Source organism: Magnolia sinica, chromosome 15 (assembly GCF_029962835.1).
Source record: "Magnolia sinica isolate HGM2019 chromosome 15, MsV1, whole genome shotgun sequence".
NCBI lineage: Eukaryota > Viridiplantae > Streptophyta > Magnoliopsida > Magnoliales > Magnoliaceae > Magnolia > Magnolia sinica.
In genome coordinates, this window is record NC_080587.1 from 5,893,301 (window position 1) to 5,913,076 (window position 19,776).

General features: G+C 38.9%; 1 protein-coding gene and 1 long non-coding RNA gene across 2 annotated transcripts in view; one reads left to right on the top strand and one right to left on the bottom strand.

The window, feature by feature from the left end:
- LOC131227684 (vacuolar protein sorting-associated protein 60.2-like) overlaps positions 1-13,825 on the top strand; it is a 34,328-nt gene extending 20,503 nt beyond the window's left edge. The window contains exons 3-7 of the mRNA XM_058223476.1: positions 9,866-9,959; positions 10,237-10,308; positions 11,023-11,134; positions 11,298-11,455; positions 13,569-13,825. Coding sequence (XP_058079459.1) covers positions 9,866-9,959; positions 10,237-10,308; positions 11,023-11,134; positions 11,298-11,455; positions 13,569-13,622 — 490 coding nt within the window. The 3' untranslated portion in view covers positions 13,623-13,825. The remainder of the gene's footprint in view (positions 1-9,865; positions 9,960-10,236; positions 10,309-11,022; positions 11,135-11,297; positions 11,456-13,568) is intronic.
- A 1,489-nt stretch (positions 13,826-15,314) lies between these two features.
- Positions 15,315-19,565, bottom strand: LOC131227686 (uncharacterized). The gene is made up of 4 exons (XR_009162442.1): positions 19,383-19,565; positions 18,341-18,528; positions 17,033-17,195; positions 15,315-16,122 (listed from the first exon to the last, which is right to left on the bottom strand). It is a non-coding gene; the product is annotated as an uncharacterized LOC131227686 (long non-coding RNA).
- Positions 19,566-19,776: the final 211 nt, after the last annotated feature.

The window sequence follows — 19,776 nt, forward strand, 5'->3', positions numbered from 1 at the left end:
CCAGATTGAAAGCCTGCTACTGTGCTTAGTGTGCTTATTTAGCTCTCTTCCACTATTTAGGTGGATTCAATGTTGCCAAAATCATTATCATATCGCAAATTGTAATAGGGGTTGAATCGTATCGAATTGCAAATCGGAAGATTTTTTAATGATTTTCTTAAAAAATTGAAAAATATAAATAAATTAGAATAAAAATTAAAAACTCATCAATCACCCTTTTGCCATCAATATGCACCAATTAATACCATGTCATGATAGTGTTAAAGGATTCTTATCTTTCCTTTCTTTTTGGTCATGTTTCAAGAAATGTCCCTTAAAAAAATTACAAGGATCCCTTAATACTTTATGTTCTTGTTACCTTGCTTGAATGTAGAATCATGTTAGAAAAGCAGCATTTGATTCTGCAGATTGACGGAAAAAGGTTTTTTGATTTCTAACCATCATTCCGCAATATATATAAGTCAACGTGATTGTAACCATCCACATAAACATTCCAAATAAGTCACACATCAATTTCATCTTTCAACCAATTAAGAAGTAAGAATCATAAAAAAGAAGCTCTATGATTTAATATTAAAGAGAATATATATAATTTAATCTCTTATAAACAAAAATTAAAATAAATTTCCTTCTTTGAAGGGTTATATATATATATATATATATATATTTAATGAAAGGTTTTTTACTAAACGATTCTGAGTGCCCCCATCAATTTAAAAACATAAAATGAAAGCCAAGTGATGCTTGAAATAGAAGAGAAAAAGTATAATTTGAATCATAAATTGGGATTTGAATTGTACATCGTGGGATTCAAATCATTGAATCGTAGGATTCATATAAAAAGGGATTCAAGATTCGACTCAAATCGAAAAATTTGAAATCGTAAATCGTAGGATTTTGACAACATTGGGTGGGTTATGTAAACCTTGGACCTACTAGTAAATTATTACATTTTGCTTGTTTGTTTCACTGTTGTTTGACCCTTGAACCAGAGCCATGATCTTGGTGAAGAAAATCAGGTGTACTGCCTCAAGCATCATGCATGGTGTGAACATGGTTGGGTCCACATGTCCATAGATAGGACAATTTTTATCTTCATCCCACAGTTCCTCTTTGAAGCCTTTGATGTGTATTTTATACAAGGTGTTCCAAAACGGTAACGGTGGCCGTAACGGCCACCACTGTTACCGTTATGATACGGGCCGTAACGGCCGTTATAGCCCCATATCGGCCGTTACGGCCGTTTTTTATTTTTTGAAAATTGTTGTTACTGGACCGTTACGGGGCTGTTACAGGACCGTTATGGCCCATTTTACTGTAACGGCCGTTACGGCCTCGTAACGTGTAACGGTTATGACCATTATCGTTATGTAACCGATTTTGAATAGCATGATTTTATAAGACTCCCAGATCCGTAATGCACCAATTTGCTAAAGAGAACGTGCACTGATAATGTGGATGAATAGGATGCAGCTCAACGCAAGCTTTTAAAATCTCCAACTAGATTGGGGAGTCATTTTCTTTATTTATTTATTTATTTTTAATAAATAATTTAGAAACGGCAAATCCATCGAGTTAGTGGGAAATATTTTAGAGTTGCCGACTGAATGGAAAAACCATGAAAAATAGGGAAACTCTAGAGAGATATGAAGCTTGAGTGCAATGTTGATGGGTCATAGGACGTAGGTTTTTGACCTTTGTTTTTAGTTAAAAATGATCATGTAGGAATAGATCTAGAGTATGATTTGCAGTTGTTGCATTTCATTTTAAGACGAGAAGACAGAAGAGAATGATAGGTAGAACAAATCTGGAAGAAAGATTGATCCAGAGCATGGTGTGCTGTAAAGGCCATTATGTAAAGGTAACGGAGGCAACCGTTACACGTTACGGGGTCGTAACGGCCATAACAGCCGTTATAGAAAAAAATAACCCATAATTGCTATTATCGGCATGTTACATCCCCCATAAAGGCCATAATAGCCTGTAATGGTCTATTACGGGACATATATAGGTTTTTCATACTTTTTAATCAACATTATGGGGCATATACAGGTTTTTCGAGGGTTTTTTCAATAAATAAAAAAATTAAAAAGAGAGACCGTAACGGCCGTTATGCCCCGTAGCGTAAAGGTAACGGTGGTGGCCGTTACGACCACTGTTACCGTTACGGAACACCTTGATCCAGAGAGACGAGTTGGGGTAAGTGTAGGCATAAAGTGTTGAAGGAACATGTGGAGGGATAAAGTGTTGCAGGAGCATAGGAGTAAAGTTATTCTTACGGCTACAATGAGTGCATCAGAAGGGAAATCTTCCAGAATAGACCAAAAGTAGAAGAACTTGTGTGGAAACTGAAAAATGCACTTTCAGTTTTCAGTTTCCTCCTTTCAAAACCTCGGCCGAGTTAATTGAAAAGTCACCTTGGCAATTTTTTTTTCCCTAAAAAGCCTTAAAATTGTCAGCTTTTATGGTGCTTAATTTTTGTTTCCATGTGAATGAGATTGACTATTCTGCATAACAAGTCTGAGTGCCAAGTTTATAAACACGGCAGTGGTGTTATTATTGATTCCTGCACATATATAGTAGCAGATGGAGCAATGATACTAAAAAGGGCCTTTTTTATTTTTTATTTTTAAAACAATACCTAAAAAGGGCCTGTTTGGATCCATGAAAAGGAAAGGAAAGGTCCTTTTCCCATGAAACCAACTTTCCTTTGTTTCTGTATCACCACACCACCATCATTTTCACTATCATTAACATCTTTTTGTAGGAAAGGCACTTTAAAATAGCAAAATTTTCCTGGAAATTGGGTCATTTGTTTACTCACCTTCCTCTATGTTTCCCATGCTCGTGTGGAAGAGGATTTCCGAAGTCCGCATATGGCAATGTGCCAAAGTGCCAATATGCCATGTGTGTGACACGTGACACCGTCATTCTAGGCACCCCCAATGTGTCACACATGCTACCATCCATCTTTAGGCACTCCCAATGGGCCACACGTGCCACCATCCAGTTCTTCTGCTACATGTGCCACTGTCCATCTTCAAGTAGTCCACACACCACATGCACCAATGTTGCACTTGTGCCTATAGTTGCACAAAGAATGAAGTGGCAACGGATTTGGGTGCCGGAGCCGGGGAAGTGTTTGTTTCAAAATGTAAACAAGCATAAATAGGTAGGAAGTAGGAGTGGGAGTGAGAATCCAAAGCGTGAATCTAAGTGGGAGTGGCACCTAGTTAGAAGGATCCTACAACTAAGCTTATGCCATTTGTGCCACCATCCATCTTCAAGTGTATGTGCTACATGTGGTAATATGGTACCAACAACTATAATGTAGGGGCATTTTCACACTAGGCTCGAGTGGGGTGGCCTGTGGGATGCGGGGGCACACTCCGGGTGGGCCGCCCATGTGAGGCGAGACCCATGTGAAGTGGGCCCACGAGGGGGGTTCGACCAAGGACCTGAACCATGTGAAGTGGGACCTGGGCTATGAGATAAAGGGATTGATTCGCCACACTCTATCAGTTCGAGCTTTTAGAGCAAGTGGTTAGTTGTCCTGCGTCAAACTACTAAGTAAATTTCCCATGGAAAGTTTTATTTTGTCAAAATAGATTTTAAAATGGGCGTCAATTTTCAAGGAAAATCTTATTGAAAAACAAATATCAGAACTCCTTTTCACTAGTTTCCTTTCCTTTCCCTTGGAAACAATGTAGATTCCTCTCTTTGGGAGGCCGCATTACTCTCATTATGGCAACTCTCTCAAATCTGCCTGTTTACTTCATGTTCCTTTTCAAATGCCCAACTTCTGTTTTGGCAAAGCTTGAAAGATTAAGACGAGACTTCCTCTAGAATGGCAAGGAAGAGAAGAAGAAGTTCCATCTCGTCCGATGGCATCAAGTCTGCAAGTAGTTCAAGGATGGAGGAGTGCGGATTAAAGACCTCAAGAGGATGAACAGGGTCCCTTATAGGTAAATGGATTTGGAGACTTGGGACCGAGGATGATAGCCTTTGGAACAAGATAATTAAAGGCAAATATGGCAGATCCATCGGTGGCTGGTGGACCAAAGACTCTACTCGCTACAGAGCCTCGACTCTCTGGAAGGGGATCCTATCGTTGAAGAAGGATGTGCTCATAGGCATCGGTTTCATCTTAGGCAATGGTACAAATATCCGATTCTAGGAAGACATATGGGTGGGAGATGCTCCTCTTAAAAACGATTTCCCAAACATTTTTCGTCTCGCCCTCAACCCCGCCACTCATGTCTCAAGCTGTTTCTCCTTCTCGAACAACAAAATTGAGTGGAATGTGGAATGCAGGAGGAATCTTCAGGATTGGGAGATCGAAGAGTGTGGGTCTGCTAGAGCGCATCTACAAGAGCACGCCAGACATTCACAGCCAAGACTAATTATCCTGGAAGGCAGATAAGTCCGGCAATTTTTCAGTTAGTTTGCTCTACTCCATGTTGGGCCACGAGCCGGTTTCCCTTGATGAGCACCCATCTTTCCATTTCTGGAAATACTCGGTCCCCCCTAAACATGCAGCCTTTGCCTGGTTGGTGACGCACAAGAGGATCCTCACGGAGTCACGGTGGATAACCTGAGGAAAAGGGGAATGCTCATCTGCCTTTGTTGCATGAAGAATGAAGAATCCATCGATCATCTGCTGCTTTCCTGCCCTTACATCACTCGGATCTGATCAGAATTTCTCAATGGCTTCAATCTTAGCTGGTACTTTCCTAGTTCTGTTAGCCTTCTCCTTAAAGCCTGTCACGGGGTCAATTTGGGCAAGCAGAAATCGCGACTCTATGGAGAATGGCAATCATTGCAATATGGTGGTCAGTTTGGGAAGAAAGAAACGACAGATGTTTTAGGGACCTTTCAAATTCAGAAGTGGTTATAGCCAGAAAGGCTAAATGGCTCCAGATCGAATGGGCTGTTTACGTCGTGGGTCTAAAGGATGTTGATTTTCTTTTTCTTGGAGTCTAGTAGTTGATTGCCTCCTCGGCGATCTCTCTCCTCTCCCCTTCTTTGTATCCCTTTTCTTCTTTTTTAATATAATATCGTGACTTGAAAAAAAAAAATATTTCTTTCCTTAAATATCATAACTTCTTTTCACCAGTTTCTTTCCTTTCCCTTGGAAACAATATTCCATTCCCCTGAATCCAAAGGATGTGGATTGCATACTGACATTGCCAGTAGCAACAGTGCTCCATGGGCCTCGCAATTATGTATGTGTTTTATCCACGCCGTCCATCCATTTTGGATCATTAATTTAGGGCATGAGCCCAAAATTTAGGCAGATCTAAATCTCAGGTGGACCACACCACAGGAAAACAGTGGTGATTGAACGCCTACCTTTAAAAACTTCCTAAGGCCCACTGTAATGTTTATTTGCCATCAGGTCACACAGACCTGGATGAAGGGAAAAAAAAAATATCAGCTTGGTCCAAAACTCGTGGCCCCCAAGAAGTTTTTAATGGTGGGCGTTCAATCACCTCTGTTTTCCTGTGGTGCGGTCCACCTGAGATTTTGATTTGCCTAATGTTTGGGCTCATGCTGTAAAATGAGCTTGAAAAGTGGATGGACAGCGTGGATAAAACACATACATTATGTTGGGGGTCCACAGATCACCATCCAGAAGCGAGTTGCTACTGGCAGTGTTAGTATGCAATCCGCATCCAAATCTAAACAGCTAAGAAAAGCCACAACTGAGAAGAGGAAATTGGTACTGAAGGACAGTTTTGAAACCAGGTGGCAGCAATAGTTGCAAGGGTGACACCATTTTTTCCAATAAATACCATAAGGCAGTTATTGTGGGTGAATGTGACTGCAAAGACCTATAATATTAAAGATCTCTTGTTGAAGAGCTTCTACAAGAAGAGCAATTATCGATTCTACTCTAGCAGATGAGATAGCAAAAATATGTGAAGTTGTCAGCTGACGATGAGCATAAGCAGAAAATTGATTCTCACCTGTCATTAGCTCTCTGGGGACTACATGAGATGCAGCCAGTACTGTATGACAGCCTTGATATTTTCAGGCAAAATTATCACAAGTGTATACCTGGCTTGACATGGGCTGTCTAAATTGCCATAGATATGGCATACCTTCTAATACTTATTATATCAAACCCTATGCCTTTTTTCATTTTTATAAAACCATATGCCTTTTTTCATTTTTATAAATATATTGAATTCCATCTGTGGATACAAAGTGTGGCCATTGAGAAGAAGGTTTTCATATTTCTTTTTTGGCAAGTGCTGTGGAGAAAAGAAGTTTAATATATGTAGCTCCTGTTGAACAAAATCAGGCTTTGAAAATGAGAGTCGGAGACTTTATGTGGAAGTGTTAGGGTGCGTTGGATTTCATATCGAGTCAGATCGGCGCTATTGGAAAGGCCAACTGATTGAGATCACATGCAAGTTCTGGTAGCATTTATTGTGATTCGGGCCCACTAATTTGTGCAAGACAGAGAACAAAGGGAACTACCTCTAATGGACCTTTCCAGGTGATTTAACTGTCCAACAGAAACACAACCCACATCCTTAAACGATAAAAAAGGACCCCGCAACTTAAAATTCACAATTGCCTCCACAGTTCTCCTAGGGGCTATTTGGGTTCAAAGGAAGGAAATGAAGCGGAATTTTCCTAGGGAAAGGAAATGAAAAGAAACTGGTGGAAAGGAAAAAGAAGTTTCTGCTGTTGGTTTTTTAAATAACATTTTTCCATCGAAGTTGGGGCCCATTATCAAATCTATTGTGCAGGAAAGCAAAAATTTCTATGGCAAGTGACACATTTGGAACACTTGGAAGGTTGCACATGTGGGACTTGTGGAGCACTTGAAGATGGACAGTAGCACATGTGGGGTGTTAATAGCTTGATGATGACCAGTGTGGCACATTTTGTGCATTGACACACTTGGGGTGCTTGAAGAAGGATAGTGCAACATGTGGGGCATTCGAAGATGGATGGTGTCACATGTGGGACATTGGCACAGGTACATGCGGGGCATTTGAAGATGGACAGTGGCACATGTGGCTTGCAGCACATTGACACATTTGGAACATTGGCAAGTGCCGCACATGTAGAGCGCTTGGAGATGGACGGTGGAAAATGTCACACGTGACATGTTGGCACATTGGAAATCCTCTTGCTCACAAGTGTGGGAACCGTTGTTTCTAAAGGGGGAGGGGAGAAAATAAATTTGCCCATTTTCCAAGAAAATTCATTCCGTGGAAAAATGCATTTCTTGCACAGAGAGATCTTTAACAAATGTATGAAAAATTAGTTATGTAGAAGTGAGTTTTCCTTACTCTACACATGGTATACAAGCACCAAACTATCCAAATTGTGGGTCCATTGTTGATAGTGCATAGACTGAAAATCACAATGATAGAAGGATCTTAATTATGTCTAGTGGAAGGACAGGACCCTACTTTTGAACTACACTATGCTTTATCCGGTGGACCATCATTAGAAAAAGGGTGTTGGTTCCACAATGCAGGTTGCTGTTGTGGATTAGTGGTGTGGACACCATATCTTCAACTTAGGAAAGATGCTATTGAAGAATTTGTTAGGCTCATTGAGTTGCTAACACAACCTAAAGCCTTCTTTAGGAGATAGATTGATGGTGCATTGACTGAAATTCACAATGATCTAAAGATCTTAACCATATTTTGTGTAGGGATGGGACCTTTTTTCTTTTACCCACATTGGTTTTATTGGGTCGTCTAGAAAAAAGGGGTGCTGATTCCACAATGCTATTCGCTATCGGGGGATTGAGTGCTGTGGACACCAAATCTTTGGATGAATATTGGTAAAGATGAGATCAAAGAATTTGTTAGGCTCATGGAGCACTAACGGCTTAGAGCCTTCTCTGGAAGAAAAAGATCAGTGGGAGGTCTAGATGTTTTTCTGTTTACTCAATTTACTCATTGATGATTAGTGAGGGAGGGAGATGGGGAAGGGCCCGATTTAGGTGTGCAACTCAGGCGGGTTAGGTTGGGTTGAGGGTTACCCAAGCCCAACCCAATCTCGAAAGGACCCAACTTGAATTGCAACCCAAGGTGCCCAACCTGAAGTACTCTATGCTCAACCTGACACGACCCAACCCAAATTCATGTGATTGTTCCCAACCTGACTTGATCTGAATTTGTGCAACCCGATCCCAACCCAAATACAAATTGGGTTGGCATTTTCCAATCTGTAGCCCAACCCGAGGACCTTGACAACCTGAACCAAAGGTTGGGTCAATCAGGTTCGGTTTGACCCGAACCCAAGGTGTAGCTCTGGCCACAACTGTGATGCTATGGAAGTATAAGGCTCCACCTAGGGTGATCATGCTTGGCTGGTTAGTTGGAAAATGCAAAAGTTCTTACAAGGGATCATGAATTCATGATCATCTTAGAAGCAGACAGATGATCATCCTAATATGTGCATTCTGTTACAAAGAAATGAGGAGTCGGTGAACTAATTTATTCACTGTGATTTTGGACGAGCTGTGGGGGAGATTCTTCGGTTTGTCTAGAGTTGGATGCGCAATGGCCCAGTGGATAGATCCGATCCAGGTTTGGCATGGGTGTTTTTGGTGTCTATGAAAAGGTTCTGTGGACACTTGCCTTGCTATCAGGGATCTGGACAATATGGTCTTAATGCAACCACAAAATATTCCATAGCAAAGCAAGCTTGCCAATTGATGTTTTTCATAAGGCGAAGAGGATGGCGATTAGATGAGCTAGGTTCTTAAAAGCTTTTGCAAGTTTTGATAAAATTGTGATCCCTCGAGGAGAAGAATGTCACTTGTACGATGGATGAGCCACATAAATTTGAAAAGTGGCAAACTATCACTAGTCTTTTCCTTTAGAAAATATGTAGTGTTTTCGAAAATGGTGGTGAACTTTCACCAGCCTTTGCCTACTGAAAATATGTATTGTATGTTTGGGTTTGTTGCAATGAACTCGCATTTTTTTCGTTACAACCTTCTGCTTTACAAATGAGCCCTACACACTACAATGGATATCTATAGCGCACAAAACTGCATCAGTTTGAGATTCCTGGTTGCCCCCTTGAATGAATTTCTATCTCTGTGTGGTAAAAAGAAAAAAAGAAAAAAAGAACAAGATGGAGTGGGCCTTTAAAAAATAAATAAAAAAAATTACATGGAGTGGCCTGCTTTTTGGCTGAGGCACAGGTAGTGGGACTTGCTGGTTGGACAGGTTGGATCTCAGACACATTTTCCATGCTGGGACATGTAGCCTGCTTGCAGAATGTGTATTTTAAGAACAACCATCGTCCTAGTTGTTCACTTGTGGATGAGTCATACCTGCTTAGTGGGCTGCAAATGGATGTTGAAAACTATAAGCTAAGAATGAGCAACAGTCCAAATTTAATGTTTCAAACTTGCAAAATGATCAAATGGTTAGGATCATTCAATCACCATGACTTTTGGGCTATGGCCTAGCAGGTCAATGGTCCCAATGATGATGCACATTTGCTGTGAATAGTGGGGCCGAACACATCATGGAACTTCCGTGAAGTACTCTTTATCAATGACATTTATCCTTGAATTTTAGAAGACACATGAAGAAGGGAGCAAGAAAGAGGTCTAGTTGCAGTTTTAAGATGTTAGAAGCATTTAGGGGTCATAGAAATGAGATTACAAAAATGTAAAAAAAGTGACTAATTGGTAATGTTTTCTGAAGAAAACGTATAGGTGCACTGCTTCTGCAAGCTTCATGTTCCTGCCATATCTGTTGCAAGCCATACAACAGCTACTACATTCCTGAATTCCATCACATTTCTCTATACATGCTCATTAGCTGAAATGTTCTATTGTCTTTCTTATAACAATCATGTGCCTTTTGGTCAGGTATGAGGGACAGCGTGATATGCTCTATAACCAGACATTTAACCTTGATCAGGTTGCATTTGCATCTGAGGGAATTAAAGATGCTCAACAGACGGTATGTTTTAAAACTTCTCCTGGTAAAATTTGGTGATATAATTGTGTGCCAAGCATTCACTGAGAGTATCTCCCACCACCTGTAAATGGTAGGTGAGAATCTTGACATGTATTCTAAAACTGACGAAAATTCAGATTGTGAAAATGCTGCCAGATTCTTTCCAACCATCTTTAAATGCTGATAGATTTAGGCTTACTACTCTCGGTGAAATGCCCATGTATTAATAAGATTTTCACTGGGACTCTGTACTGAACTAACTGCTGCTTTTGCTTTTTAGATGTCAGCTTTGAAATCTGCTAATAAGGAGTTGAAAGGAATGATGAAAACTGTGAAGATTCAGGACATAGATGTATGATTCCCCCTTCCTCTGTTCTCAGGACATGCATGTTTGTATTTATGTGAATTATGTTCATGGACTTGGCTACTTTTAAAGACCTATTTGCTAATTGCACAAATAATTACACTATACTATTAAAAAGTAATGGTATATTGTAAATCTTACAAAATACTATTAAAATGTGATAATTTGTTTTATTATTTAAAATATTTGTACAGCCTTTGTCGGCATGACGTTTAAAAGGACTGTTTTTGGTACCTTGTATTCGTCGGACATGGATCCCACATTGGTATACAAGTTACGTAGCTCTTATGCTGCTTGTGGCTCAAGGTCATTTCAGGAGCAGAAAATAATTTGTGATTTTGGAATTTCTACTCGTAGAAGTATTTCACACACACACACACACACACACACACACACACACACAAAAACAAAAAGAGAGGTTTACTTGGGCTCTTTTTTGTTGTATTGGAAAGAAATAGCCCTTTCGTATCATATGAGCATTGTTTCATGATTTTTGGAAACTCTACAGGGTGGAAATCCCAAGAATCATGAATTATTTTTCTCCTGGCCTGAGCCAAATGCAACTTAGATTCTCTTTGGCGGTTAAGATCCTAAACTGATCTAGTCCTTTTTCTTTTTGGTCTAACCTTTAGAAAAGTGGGTATATGGCATCATAATCATGACGTTCTGAAAACACTCACTTTGATGGATTTGATGATGTAGAACATGCAAGATGAGATGATGGATCTGATGGATGTGAGCAGCGAAATCCAAGAATCTCTTGGAAGAAGCTACAGTGTACCCGATGACATTGACGAGGATGAACTTTTGGGTGGTAATATGAGATACATTCATTTAGGATATTACTCTCTTCAGTTGGCTTGTATTGTGTGGAATTTTCTTTTTCATTACTGGTGTTTGCGACCAAATCCTATGAATTCTGCAATGTTGATTTTTCTTTCTTTTGTTTCTGGTTCTCTTCTTTTAACATCACAAAGAGCTTGATGCATTGGAAGCGGACATGGGAACGGAGACAGAATCTGAGGGCGTGCCAGCATATCTTCAACCTGACAAGGAACCAGATTTGGATGCTGAACTCAATTTGCCTTCGGCGCCATCAGGGCATGCAGCAGGGCCCAACAGACAGAATGCCCAGGTAAATTCATTGTCAGTAATTTTATCCACATCATTGTCTTCATAAATTGAAGGAGATTTTGCTGATGGCTACCTCTAGTTGTAGGTAATCAAATATGGGAAGAGGCAATATATGAACCTTGAGCAGAGGATATGCACAGTATGGTTCAGTGATCCAGATAATCTGTTTGCGGGTCGCATCGTGAATGGATCATACCTTAAAAATCTCCTCAACAGGACAACATCAATTCCTAACCTTTCCACCTGTGGCCTGCCAGTATATATATATATATATATATATATATATATATATATATATATATATATATATATATATATATATATATATATATATATATGGGAATGCTCACCTGGGAACCGTGATGCGTGTAGAACATCAACCCCATCAGTCAGATGCACCATTCCATGGTGGGCCTTGGTCTTAAAAATCAAGTCAATCGATGACTTTTGTGGGCCACACCATGTAGAAAAGTTGAGCCGGGTTACCCTCCCATTAAAACATTCATAATCATTTGTTGAGCCCACCGAGGTGTGGTTCACAAATCCAACCCATCCATCATGTGTGTCCCACTTGAATGAGGGGTCAGACCAAGTTTCAGATGCATCCAAATTTTAGGTGGGCCCCACCAAGTGCTTTTATATGTTTTAGGCATGTCTTCACATGATTTTAGATGGTATGGCCCACCTGAGTTCTGTATACGGCTGATTTTTGGGATATCCCATCATTTAAAGGGGACCCATCAAATACATGGTGTTGATGTTCGACGCGCATCATGGTGGGGCCCACACAGCTCGACCTCATGGGAAGTTCCCATGAGCTCAACTGCATAGAACCATTTCCACACACACACACACACACACACACACACACACATATAGACGCATGCACGAGTTTTTTGGGCATGCTTCCCTCATCGTGGGGTCAAATTTGCCAATGGGCTGGATTACTGAACCATATAGGCCCCACTTATTCACTGAAACCTGAGATTTCTGTGCAATGAGGTTTGCCAATCCATGTGTAACAGCAATTCATCTGCATGCCACCCACATGTGGTCACCTGGAAGATATGTGAGAAATCCAAGCCAAAGTGATCCTATGGCCCACAGTATTGTATTAGGCTGCTCCACTCGCAATGTTTTAAACAGATGGTTGGCTTAGAAAAACTGGGCCAAGATTATTCAGCTGTCCATTTGTTTCATAGACTATGACATGCCTCTTATCATTAGACCAGCCATTTTCGGACCAGGGCATCTACACGGTTAGACCCACTTGATAGACGTCAGGGATCTCGCCCATGGGTGATGTTGGCACGTGTATTGATCCGTAGATGGGCTGCTTCTTTATTTTCTTTATTTTCTTTTCTTTATTTTCTTTATTTTTTATTTTCTCCCCCAATATGAAGACTTGGTAAAATTTAATATTGTAAATGTTTTAAAACCCAGATTGGACTGGTGTCAGAGTCTGTCAGACCATTTGGACGAAAACCTGACACTAAAATGGTCTGGGTCGCCTTAAAACCCTGTATGCTATTTGATAATGTTTTAAATAAATAAAAATAAGCAACTACATCTCTGTCAAAGCTCAAAACCACAACTTTCTTGGAAATCAATTGCTCTTAACCACTTGGCTAAGAGCAGATTGGCTGTTTGTTCTCTCTGCCTTTGATGATTTTGAATGAAGTAGATTTCCATGCCAAAACCAGCCCAGAGCAGGCGTAGCCAGTTGACTGAACCACCCACAAAAATAGGGTCGAGGTGCTGTCCTGGTTTCAAAGCTATTATTAGTCTGGGCAAATTTTTTCAAGTTGAATCGAATTGATTAAGCAACTGAGCCTTGACCAAATTGAGTCTCTCATACACGCACGTTCTCATGTTCTTGACCAAAGTTGATAGTGTCAAGGCTTCTTTTTTTTTTTTTTTTTTGTGTGTGTGTGTAGTTTACACACACACACACACATTCTCATGTTCTTGATCAAAGCTGATGGTGTTGAGGGTTTTTTTTTTTAAATAGAATTTTTGGGACATTTTTTTTTTTTTTTTAAATTTTTACTGAAATTATTGGGATGGTTTTTTTTTTTTTCCTTAAGAAACTGAAATTCTCTGTGCTGTTGCAGGCAGAAGATGAACTAGGTTTGCCAGCTGTTCCTCGAGCATCATTACGTGGTTAGAGAATGGATTGAAATATCACATGTGAAAATTACGTTTCATATATACATCACCTGATGTCTTGGAATTGTGGGTGGTGATTCTTTGTTAAAACAGAGAATGCTTTAACACCCTCTGGTTTTATCACTGTATTTATTTAAGGCTGAACTTTGATATATGCTGGTATTTTCTCATTATTCACTTGAATATGCTTAGAATTCTCTCATTTACACTGCTATCATCACTTCAGGAACCGTTTCTTTCTCTGTTTTTGTGATAGCAGACACTTTCTTTCCTGTTTAAAAAAGTAAAAGAAAATAAAACAGGGTTTTTATGGATAAAAATACTGGTTTTCTGTTTTAAATCTAAGAAAACCAGGTGATAATTTCCCCACCTTTTCCTAGGCAATGGTGTCTCATCCAATCCATGTGGCACTCTTGCTATTCAATCCAACCCAGCCAGGTCATACGCAAGGCCCATTAGGGATGGATCATGGCCTGAAAGCCAACACAGATCGATGGTTCCTAACCATCCAACTCATGATTATAAAACTTAAACATGGTGAATTACAAGGTCCTAATATAATCAGTGATTTGGATAATCCAGGCTGTTGTCATTGTATGCAATGTATACAGCTGGTTAGATAACAAAATTAAAAGTTGTGGTGAATCTGACCGTTGCAACTTTTTTAAAGGAGATGGTCAGCAGTCCAAAATAATTCATGCATTGGATAGCTATAATTGTTTGATCTGTTTAATTTTTGAGTAATGCTCCAACGGGGACAATTGGACGGTCTGTATGTATGGATATGCAAATCCCATGGGCCACAGTACTCATGCGCAAGGAAGCCCATTGACATGCCACTCATGTGCCGAAGTGGCACATGTGTGACATCCAAACTATATTCATATGGGTCCCGCCACGTAGATGCACTTTAATAAATAAATAAATAAATAAAATTGGTGAACAAAAATAAAAATAAAAATTGGGCCTGTTCACCAATTAGTGGCGTTACGATTCATCCAACATCTTATATGCTAGCATTTTGTTTCAAACGGAATGCCTGTTGTATGAATAGATTGGGCCATCTGTACAGTGGGACCCAACTGATTGATAGATTGGATCTCTAATACATTTGCCACGTTGGCAAGTGGGTTGGCACATATAAATTCCATTGCATGCGTACAAAATCCAAGCTTTTGATTAGATTGGCCGCATTTCTTAAATCATCTGGGTGAAAGAGCAGGGCTTTCACTTGGGTGGGCCTGAGTATGTGAAAGAGTAGGTCTAAATGACGTCCATTGTTTTGTATACCGTGGCTCGTGTTAGCTGATATAAAAAATGTGGCCCATCTCATGGAAAGCTTGATCTTGTACACGTGCCATATTTGCATGTGTAATGGCATGAATACAAGCAAAGTTGTAAACACGCGTGGGTTATCAAACCTTATTTTACCAAAATCAGCAGTGTGTTTTGATTGTTTAGAACTTTAGTTTTTAACATCCTGGCATGCAATCTCACCTTTTCTCCTAATCAATTTAAGACATGCAAGTAGCGATAAATCCATCACACCACAACAGATATTTTTATTTTTAAATCACTAAAACTGACAATATAATTATTTTTATCTCTAAAGTACATTTCCAATGCATCAAAATAAATTGTTTGCCACATATATAAGTGGGCAATGAAATGTTATTAAACACTAGAAAGGCAAGAAAGAAACAAAAGCCTTCAAGGCAATGGATTAGAATCCCAATCACAACGAGAAGATCTATAGTACCCTTTGGAAGAGAGTCAGCATTCCAATTAAAACCAGCTACTAGGAATCTGTCATTGGGGGACCATGGTAGCACACGGAGATGAATCAAGCAGAGTTTTCCAAATGCACAAAGAAGCCCAATCACAAAGACTCCGAATTTAACGTGGAAAAGCCCTTTCGGGAAAAAACCACGGCACAAAGCGACAATAATCACTATGAAAGTAGAAATTACAATAGATAATGGGAATACCCGATTCGAACAAGCCTCGAATCTCCTTTACAAGCCCTTTGAAACCCTAGGAACGAATTATAGAATACCCTTAGATTTCGATTTCACTCTTGTATATAACCTCTAAGAGAATCACAATCAAAATAAAAAACAAATCTCGCAGATACACAACTCCACATAAATCTTACCATATGTTCGATGGCACCTTTGATGGGACTTCGATGACATTGACATACCGTCGGCATTGAACCTACTTCAATATCATCGACAGACTGTTGAATTTACAAATTTTAAGACATCTGTCAACATCTACACGTGAGATTTCCAAGATACAAGATTTCAACCTTTACTTATTCAAAATAGCACTCAACTTTGAAACAGGAATACACTTCTAAGAGGCCAAAGCGATTGCATTATAGAGTCTTCGTCCACCATGAAAATCTCCACGCCAGTTCTAATAGCCAAGACTTCAGCTCTCTTTGAGGATCCACTCCCCCACTAACCACTACCATGCTTAAGTATGCCTCCAATCCTGAAAGGCAAGGGTTATAAAAAGAACTTATGTAAGTATTAATAAACCATTATATAGCAATTTAAGAAATCATTCCGATAACCAATCACCCAGAGCATGGTACCACAATAATGGTGCTGTGTCCTACCAACATAGTATATATACACCAACAGGTGGGCCACATTGTTGAAATCAATGGACAGATGATCGATCCAACTCAACATACAGGTGTGGCTCACTTAATGATTTGATCAACCCGATTTTTGAGAATGGAGGCCTATAGTTTTTCATAGTACTGATTTCCTACACAAGTGGCATGTTGGCAGGAAATATGTTAAGGAACAATAAGTTGTGATCAATTGTCAATCATCTGCTGTACAATGTTCAATAGGATGTGATGATCAAAACCAAAGTTTCTTAGCATAAGAACATATCTAAGAAACAGATCATCAAAAAAATTGAGTTCAATATAGAAAAAAATAATAGGAAAGTTGATTATTAATCTAATACTATTTAGTTCTAAATGAAATATTCTAGCAAGGATCACTCAATCAACTTGCCTGTTCACTCCATGATAAGATGATCTAAACCATACATCTGGAAGTTCACATAACATATGTCCCACATGAGAGAAATCTCACTGATACGACATCTTCAAGGTCCTATAACATGTGAACTATTGTCTCAAGTTGCTTTCAGATGAGAAAGATTTTCTTGTCGACCATCTTAGGTGTGAACTTCTAGTGGGGCGGAAGAAGAGAAAACCCCATTAGCAAGCCTCAATTATATAAACATGACATCCACTGCAAGTATGAACTTCCAAAACTCACTGTGGTCCACGTATCGGTTGCACCACACTATTAATAGAAAAATGGAAAGTTTGCAAAGAAAATAACTATTGGTTCACATTCAATGTATGCTTGTCACCCACCTGATAAGCAGATTGGCCTGATTTTTGGTTCAAAAATCACTAGCTGCCTAACCCAGTCCCCACAAGTGCACCATGTTGGCACGTGCGCTGCTAGGCCCCTTTTCTATCTCATTTGCATGAGTCCCACTCGCATTCTTCAATGAAATGATGGCATTTAAATGTTCTGTTTGCCAAAAGAAAAAAAAAAAAAAAAGTAAACCAAAGAAGCAATTCAGGAACTATACAATGCGTCTACCAGAAAAGCAGATAGTGAACAATGCACTGACAGAGAGTTTGTATGGATATGTTCGATTTTCAATTTACATAAATGGGATTCAGAGTTCCTTATATAAGTGTATTATTGGATATTAACATCTTTCAATGTCTGATTATTGAGCATGGAATTGTGACTGATCAAAATACTCGAACAAGCTAATGTCCATAAAAGGATGATCTGCCTATCTGTTTCCATTGGTGGAATCCAAAAAGGCAACGGTGGACAAGAAAGAGTTTTTTGCTGATGTGATGTTTCCGACTGGTTGGAACAATAAAGTATTGCGTGGGAAACTATTTTTCTTTCCACGAATTTTCTAAAAGAAAGAGTTTTTTTTTTTTCCTTCTAAAACCTTGATAATCTACATTTTTCACACATTTTGAGGGACAAATATCACTTTTTAACCACCAACCATTCCATATTTCCATGAAATTCATGGAAACTAAAAGAAACAATCATTTCAGAATTCTTTTCCATGAGTTTCCTTATCTATCATTTTCGTCCCTCAACATGTGACATTTTCATGGAAACTTGTCCCATCTCATGGAAACCTCGATCTCATACGCGTGCTATAGTTGCATGTGCAAAGGCATGTACACAAGCACAATTGTAAACATATGCAGGTTATGAAACCTTATTTTACCAAAATCAAAATGATATGTGTGTTTTGATTATTTAACATTCTCACATGCAATCCCACATTTTCTCCTAATCAGTTTAAGAATGAAATGGTTGTATATATCACACTACATGATAGATTTTTTTAATCACAAAAGCCAAAAACATTATCATTTTAAAAAGTACATTTCCAATGAATCAAAGTAATTCATTTCCCTCATAGTTATTTCATTTTTTTATTTTTTATTTTAATGTGGGTAATGAAATCTTATTAATCACTGGAAAGGCGAGAAAGCAACAAAATTCATTAAGGCAATGGATAAGAATCCCAAATATAAAGAGAATATCAATGGACCCCTTTGCAAGAGAGTCAACAATACAATTAAACCAAGTACTGCAAATCTACACATGAGATTTCCAAGAAGCAAGATCATAACCTCAACTCATTCAAAATAGAGCTTGGCTTTGAAGCAGGAATGTAGTCTCCAAAAGCCCTAGTGATTGCATTATAAAGTCTCTATCCCCTGCCAGTTCACGAAAATCTTCACACCACTCGGATACCCAAGAATTACGCTCTCTTTGAGGATTACTCCCTCACTAACCACTGCCATCCTTAAGCATGCCTCTAATCCCCAAAGGCCAAAAGTTATGAGTAGAACTTGTGTCAGTATTAAGTAACCATCATATAACAATTTAAGAAATCATTCCAAGAATCAATCACCAACAGGCAAGGTACCACAACTTATAGTGTTGTATTCCACTAACATATTACATCAACATGTGGGCCACATCATTGGAATCAATGGTTGACTTGACATACAGGTGTGTCCCACCTAGTGATTTGATCAGCCTATTTTTGAGAAGGGGGCCTTTGGCTTTTCATGGTGCTGATTTCCTACACAAGTGGCATGTTGGCAAGAAAGATGTCTCGATACAACAAGTTGTGGTACTATTGCTGGTAGGTGATCAATTCTCAATCATTTGCCAGGCACTAGTGTTTTAAATAACTATGCTATGGAGTGTGTAACTTACACTATGTAGTGTACCTTAATCATAAGGTTACGTACATCATGGAAATAGGGTAAGTCATCTGTACCCCACAACTATACGATAATTTCAATATACTACACACTAGGAGTTATTTTTCACTACTACATTAATATCAATTAATGTTTCAATGATTTCTTATATTATTTTATTTTCAATAAAAACTAGTTAATCTTTCAGTACTTATAGTAAAATAATTTAAGTAACAATATTAAATCAGCTTCGTTGCTCTTTCTTTACCTTTACACTTAATTATTAATTAGCTACTTGGTATAAAATATTACAACTAAGTACAAACTTGATTAAAAAGCTAGAAGTAGCATGTAGCTTATGCCTCATGCTTTAGAGGAGTAAATGCCATAGCTAGAAAAATGAAAAGTTCGTAAAGAAAAATAACTAGTGGTTCACATTCAATGTATGCTTAATGCCCACCTGACAAGCAGACCAGCCTGACTTTCATTCCAATAACCAGCCGTCTAACTCAATCTCCCACGAGTGTACCATGTTGGCACACGTATGCTGCTAGGCCCCTTCTCCATCTCGTTTGCGCATGTACTAGTCACATTGCTCAATGAAAAGATGTCGTTTAAATGTTCTGTTTGCCCAAAGGAAGAAGAAGAAGAAGAAGAAGTTAACCATAAAGCAATTCAAGAACCATACTATGCATCTACCAAAAAAGGAGGTAGTTGACAATGCAAAGGCAAAGAATCTGTATGGCAAGTTCAATTAATCATTTTGCATAAACAGGACCCATACTTTCTTTTTTAAGTGTATTTTTAGATAATAACATCCTTCAATGTTTGATTGTTGAGCATAGAATTTGGTT